Source organism: Labeo rohita, chromosome 18 (assembly GCF_022985175.1).
Source record: "Labeo rohita strain BAU-BD-2019 chromosome 18, IGBB_LRoh.1.0, whole genome shotgun sequence".
Classification (NCBI taxonomy): Eukaryota; Metazoa; Chordata; class Actinopteri; order Cypriniformes; family Cyprinidae; genus Labeo; species Labeo rohita.
In genome coordinates this window covers 32,284,365-32,291,238 of record NC_066886.1, presented here as the reverse complement: position 1 = coordinate 32,291,238, position 6,874 = coordinate 32,284,365, and the positions used below count along the sequence as shown (strand labels likewise).

At 34.5% G+C, this 6,874-nt stretch overlaps 1 protein-coding gene across 1 annotated transcript; it reads right to left on the bottom strand.

Annotated features, from left to right (window-relative positions):
- Positions 1–1,773: 1,773 nt before the first annotated feature.
- On the bottom strand, positions 1,774–5,280 carry snrpd2 (small nuclear ribonucleoprotein D2 polypeptide). The gene is made up of 3 exons (XM_051134659.1): positions 5,136–5,280; positions 4,494–4,673; positions 1,774–2,278 (listed from the first exon to the last, which is right to left on the bottom strand). Coding segments are annotated over exons 1-3 (357 nt in total). The 5' UTR covers positions 5,138–5,280; the 3' UTR covers positions 1,774–2,103.
- Positions 5,281–6,874: the final 1,594 nt, after the last annotated feature.

The following is a 6,874-nucleotide window of genomic DNA, read 5'->3' as shown; positions in this document are numbered from 1 at the left end:
GCCTAAACTTGTTTAAGGTTTTACAGAAAGAGTGATTTATTTGACAAATTGGTTTAGGCTATTCAGAATTTGGTTTAGAGAATGGGGTTTAGTGTTTTAGCAAATCTGAAAAACTGGAAGTAAAGATCATGATCCATGATGATATTTTGTAAATTTCCTATTGTAAATATATTAAAACTTATTTTTTTATTAGTAATATGCATTGCTAAGAACTTCATTTGGACAACTTTAAAGGTGATTTTCTCAGTATTTAGATTTTTCGCACTCTCAGATTCCAGATTTTTAAATAGTTGTATCTCGGCCAAATGTTGTCCTAACAAACCATACATCAATGGAAAGCTTATTTATTCAGCATTCAGATAATGTATATATCTGTTTCAAAAAACTGACCCTAATGACTGGTTTTGTGGTCCAGGGTCATATTTACCAATCACTGATTGTACAAGCAGGCTCCAAGATGGGTTTACAGGATTTTCACTCATTTATAGTTCACCAGGCATAAATTCAAGATGCTTTAAAAAGTAAAAGCTGTAACATATGAGGCATCATTCATGTGTGGTAGAAATTATGATCTTAAATAGTAATAATCTGAAATTTAAAATGTAAAATAACCAATCGTAACAATTGCTTTTTTATACATATTTTAACAGTTCATTTGTTCCTGTGATGCGAAGCAATTACTCCAGTCTTCAGTTTCACATGATCCTTTAGAAATCTTTGTAATATACTAAAATCTTTTACACTGTGGTACTTTTTTCCTTTTTCTTTTGATGAATATAAGGCTCAAAATAACAGCATTTATTTAAAATATAAATTTTTGTAACATTTATATCTTTACCTACACTTTAGATGAATTTAATGCATCCTTGCTGAAAAGTATTACTTTCTTATAAAAAAGTTAGAATCTTTAAAATGTAATTCTGTCCCCAAACTTTTGAACCGCAGTGTATGTAATTTAATTATATTTATGAGCAATACATCTAGTGATGATTGCCTAAACAAACATTAATGAAATGAATAAATTAAATATTTTAACCCTGATTAACAATTGTTAGAACATACCGAAGCAGATTCCATCAGTTTACATTTGTTTTCTTCAGTTTTGTATTAAAACACATTAAAAGAAATGAACAAACATCTTTAATAAATATGATAGCACTGGATCACAATAAGCCAAACTGATACACAGTGTTAGATTTTCACCGTTCCACTGAATATTTAAGTAACCTGACTGAGTGATTTCCTGAGACTGTCCTCTCAGGTCAAGTCCTGAGATAACCCTTTTGTCCATATATACTCTTAAAAACACCTTTACGTCTATATTCATTTCATCATGGTAAACCCCATTCAGAAAGCTCATTCCAAATGTAAATTACTGTAATTTTCGACAACATTAGACAAATCTGTTAAAAACAAATATGAATTGTTTTAAGCGGCTTTTAGTACGAGGGGTCAGCGCAGCCCACGGTGGAGGGCAGGGGTGTGAAGTGACAGTCAGCACATCTGGTCACATTAATAATGCAGAGAGCTTTAAACGGCAGTTTGTCACTTATTGAGTGCTGCCTGCTGAAATCTACACTGACACCCAAGCTGCTGCCAAGGGACTCTACCAATGAGAGTCGGATGGAGGGAGGGGGACGGAGAGGATGAGAGGGGCACCAGACAGCGAGAGGGGAGGAAAGAGGACAAACAGCAACGTGAAACTTTTGTCTGACGAACACTCTTTTTGCTTTGTCTGTAAACGGTTAATTTCTGAAAGAATCATAAAACAGATTTAGAAGTTTGAATACCCAAACATTTATTTAGAAAAAAAGCACATTTTTACACAACTTAAACAAAAAAAGGTTCAAATGGCATCATCTTTGTATTTTATTTTTTCTTTCACCAGACAATCTCTCACAACGATGCTATCCAAATACAACTGTGACAGCACAAGGCAAACTCTGTATCGTTCCTTGAGTGCAAAAGATCTAATTTGCTCAAATGCCTAATTAACACTTCAACACGGGCTGAGAAGTCATTGAGAGTTGAGCTCACAGGTGAGCAGGTGTGTGAGCGTCCAGGAGATTGCCTGTACTCGAACAGACGTGTTACATGTCAGGTTTATTTCCCAGTGATGAGTGGGTTCCTCAGCACCACGATGACTGAATCGCCTCTCAGGAACATCTTTGAGATGTAACGATCCTTGTTCACTGGCTTTGACTTCTTCTTGCCCTTGCCACTCTTGGGCACCTCCGTCCACATTTCCTTCACATTCTCCAGAACCATGTTACAATGCCTAAAAATCCAGAGAAAAGAGACAGTGAGGATCTAAATTATGAAAACAACCTTTTTTTTTTTACCACTTGGCGCTAAATGTGATTCAGATTCATTGTTTATCTACAGCTGAATTAAAAGTATGCGTGTCTTTTCATTCTGACTGAGATAAATCCACAATAAATTCCTAACTGCCAGAAAGAAGTGCTGCAGATCATTAATAACCTGTTAAACACAAGAATAATTGCAGAGTAACCCTCTGAATCAGACAATTACAATCAGATTTGTAAAAAAAAAAAAAAAAAAATTGCACATGACCTTTTTTCTTTCATTTTTATTGAAAACAATCACCTTTCTGATCTGATATGTGAAGGGAAAAGACAAAACAAAAAGTTTGCCAAAAGGCAGATTAAAGGAGAAGTTCACTTCTAGAACAACAATTTACAAATAATTTACTCAATCCCCTTGTCATCCAAGATGTTCATGTCTTTCTTTCTTCAGTCGTAAAGAAATTATGTTTTTTGAGGAAAACATTTCAGGATTTTTCTCCATATAATGGACGGATATGGTGCCCTGATTTTGAACTTCCAAAATGCAGTTTAAATGCAGCTTCAAACGATCCCAAATGCGGTTGTAAATGATCCCAGCCGAGGAAGGAGGGCCTTATCTAGTGAAACAATTGGTTATTTTCATAAAAATAATAGAATTTATATACTTTTTAATATCAAATGCTTGTCTTGCTGTTCCCGACCTCTTTTTTCCCGGTTCATGACAGTTAGGGCATGTCGAAAAACTCCCAACTCCCTCAACTTCAAAATAGTCCTATATCGCTGTTTTACCTTTTTTGTTAAGGGTGTTTGATCTTCTTTGCATGTTCACTTTGTAAAGACTGGGTCGGAACTTCTACAGGATGTAGGATGATTTTGAAATGATTTTCTGCATTTTGGAAGTTCAAATTCGGGGCACCATATTAGTCCATTACATTGAGAAAAATGCTGAAAAGCTTTCCTCAAAAAACAATTTCTTTACGACTGAAGAATGAAAGACATGAACATCTTGGATAACAAGGGGGTGAGTACATTATCTGTAAATTGTTGTTCTGGAAGTGGACTTGTCCTTTAACTTATGAACTTCTTAATCTAACATAAAAGTTCTTTAAAGTTGTGTTTTGGGCCATTATGATTTGGCACAGCATTTGTCAAATTAACTAAATCCAAAAGCATAACATGGCTTAATCCCTTCAAGTTTTTGCTGCGTGTTTCAAAGCGTAGAGCGATCAGCTTGTGATTCTGTGTTTTTTCGTGCCTCAGAACGGCTCCATTCACAGCTTAATGCAGTGAACTCATTTATTACACGTTGAGAGTTTAGTGCATATTTTAACGGCAGATGATTACAGCAGTACACTAGATTTGTAGTGAGCCAGCCTGATTTCACTGAAGCTTTGTGTCAAAATAAAAGCTTAAAAGCACAGTATGAACTGCTGACAGCTAGCAGTTTAAATGGGTAACACTGCTCTAGTCCACATTAAAAATACCTCTTTCAAGTGTAGAAATGACAAAAGTAGTATTGTAATTTCCCTACTGTAGTGTAAAGAAAAAATAATTACCTATGAAATATATTTATTTTCATTTATTTTACAGTACAATTGTTTTACAATATACGGCTATTACTGTCATTGTTATTATTCTTGTTTTCTAATTAGTTTGGCTTCCTAAAACATCAGTGTGAATGTAATTTAGTCTGAGACAGTACATCACAAATTAAAAGAGGGTTAAGTGTGAAAGTGCATTAGATGGAACAATTTAACTTTAAAATGTAAACATTTTTTTTTTTAAATATTGTAATAAATATTGTATCATAGACTTATCAATATTGTTACAGCCCTATAACTTTGTCTATCCCACCCAGACACTGGTGTAGTAAATAGCCTCTGCCAACAAGGTGACATAGATATTTCATCTCATACATACATTTTTTCATGTACAGTAAAAGGGTAACAAAACGGTGTTTGAAAGGGCTATCTGTATAACACAACATCTATACATAAGTACAGCTGGCTAACAAGTAATCTGGGTTGGTATAAAGTTGTTTATTTTGTTTATTACTGAATGAGACCCGTTCCTTGCCATATATAAGCTTTTTTGTTATAATGCATTAAGATTGACAGAAATCTGTGTGTGTAACTAAAGCTGGTGTGTAGTTACAGACTATATTATATATCAAACACATCAGGGTACCTGTCGAATGCTTTGACTCTGCCCAGCAGCTTCTTATTGTTGCGGCAGTTGATAAGAACCTGTGTGTTGTTTTTTACAGACTGGGTGAGCACTGAAAGTGGACCGGTGTTAAACTCTTCCTCCTCTCGCTTCTGGAGCTCCTCTGGAGTCATCTCAGATTTGGGCTTGTTTAACAAACTCCTGACAAACAGAATAAGGAATTTCAAGAGTCAGAATGTCTGAATGAAGAGCTGAGATGAATATAGTTTACAGTGCATACATACAGCTACTAGCTAGAGAATATTCAGTGTTCAGTGAATTACATTTATACACCGCAAATATGGAAATTGAGTCATGTTTGAGAAAGAGCGATAAACAATACGCAACACTACAACTTATTCACAGTAAATAAAGGAAACAATATAAAACACAACCAAGAACCAATAAATTGGACAAACACATAAAGATTATATTTGTATTCACTTAGACAGGAGAATCCTAATGACCAGTACAATAGAAGGTTGATTGTGGCTGCTAACGTTAGCATTAGTGTTGCTAAATGACCACTTCACCGGCTATAAAACTACAGACTGGCTATTTCAGTCCCAACAGTATCACTTAAACATTTATAACCACATATGTTGTGCAGAAAAGTGAACTTACATGTTTTAGAAGGTTTCGGCTATTCGACTGTCTTCAATGAAATGAGAGCAGCTCCACACAGGCGCCTCACGTTTCCACAACGTTAAAATCACTTCCGGGTTTGTGCCGCCTTACTCAGTTGTAAGTTCCGGTTCCGGTTTTCTCCCGCAATATGAATGTGTAAACTTGTTTTTAGGCGTAATATATATATATTTATTGGGCAAATTATGATGAATAATTACATTTTAAATTAAACTTATGTATTTAATATACTGAAATATAAAATACAATGAGCAACAGCAATAATAATAATGGTTCAAAAATGCCATCATTAAAATTTTATTTTTTCACATGCATACTGTTTAATGGCAGGTTGCCATTGTGCCAAATTACCACATTTAGTCGGTTCCACTCTGAGTTAATGTATATTTTCTTAAAAGCAAAAAGTAACCAGTCAAAAGTTTTTGAACAGTAAGCTTTTTAATGTTTTTAAAGAAGTCTCTTCTGCTCACCAAGCCTGCATTTATTTAAAATATTGTTTACTTTTTAAAATAACTGCTTTATATTTAAATATATATTTTAAAATGTAATTTAATCCTGTGATTTCGAAGCTGAATTTTCAGCATCATTACTCCAGTCTTCAGTGTCCTTCAGAAATCACTCTAATTTGCTGATCAAAAAACATTTGTTATTATTATTTTTATTATTATGTTGAAAACAGCAGAGTAGATTTTTTTCAGGTTTCTTTGATGAAAAGAAAGTTTAGAAGAACAGCATTTATCTGAAATAGAAATCTTTTGTAGTGTTTATCATGACTTTTGATCAATTTAAAGCATCATTCAAGATTTTGAATGGTAGTGTATAATGTTACAAAACCTTTTTATTTTAGATAAATGTTAATCTTTGGATCTTTCAATTCACCAAAGAATCCTGAGAAAATTTTAATCAACTGTTTTGATTATAATAATAATAATAATAAATGTTTCTTGAGGAGCAAATCAGCATATTAGAATGATTTCTGAAGGATCATGTGACACTGAAGACTGCAGTAATGATGCTGAAAATTCAGCTTTGCATCACAGGAATAAATTACATTTAAAAATATATTCAAAATAAAAGCAATTATTTTAAATAGTAAAAATATTTTACAATGTTACAGCTTTTGCTGCATTTTGGATCAAATAAATGCAGGCTTTGTTGAGCAGAACAGACTTCTTTCAAAAACATCCAAAAATCTTACTGTTAATTTTTTTTGACTGGTATGTATTGTGTATGCATATGCTTTTTAATAGCTATATGCTTTTAATGTTTTGTTACTTCTGCTACTTTAGAAATATTTTGCTGTGATGAAATGGAGCAGTGTGATCTAGTGATCTGCCTCATTGAAGTGTTCATGTATCGATAACAGAAGAATGTGTCTGGCCTCTTAGCCGTGGTGTGGGGTAATATTCGTGGGGCAGGGGTCAGGTGTGTAGACCAAACAGACATCTCTTTGTTATGTGTCATGACTGACAGTGAAGACGGCTGTATGATGTGGTGAGTTTGTGAGACAGACAAAGATGTGTGTCTGTACGGCGCTTAGGCTCCAGGGGATTGGCTTACTGCTTAGAGACAGGCGGGCGCCCGCGGAGCGCTATCCCACCCATGTGATTTCACAGGGTGGTGAGTTTGCTCGGGATAATCGCACCCTATAGTGTGGAGATTTGAGGATCATGTCTGTGGAATTGGTTTACAGCCCCGAGTCTTTCAGGTACATCGGC

What these genes read in the sequence shown, in the direction of transcription:
- snrpd2 (XM_051134659.1), bottom strand. An exon ending in AGAGTCAAAGCATTCGACAG is followed by an intron (nt 2,279 to 4,493) that starts GTACCCTGATGT and finishes CTGGATTTTTAG; the next exon opens with GCATTGTAACATGGTTCTGG.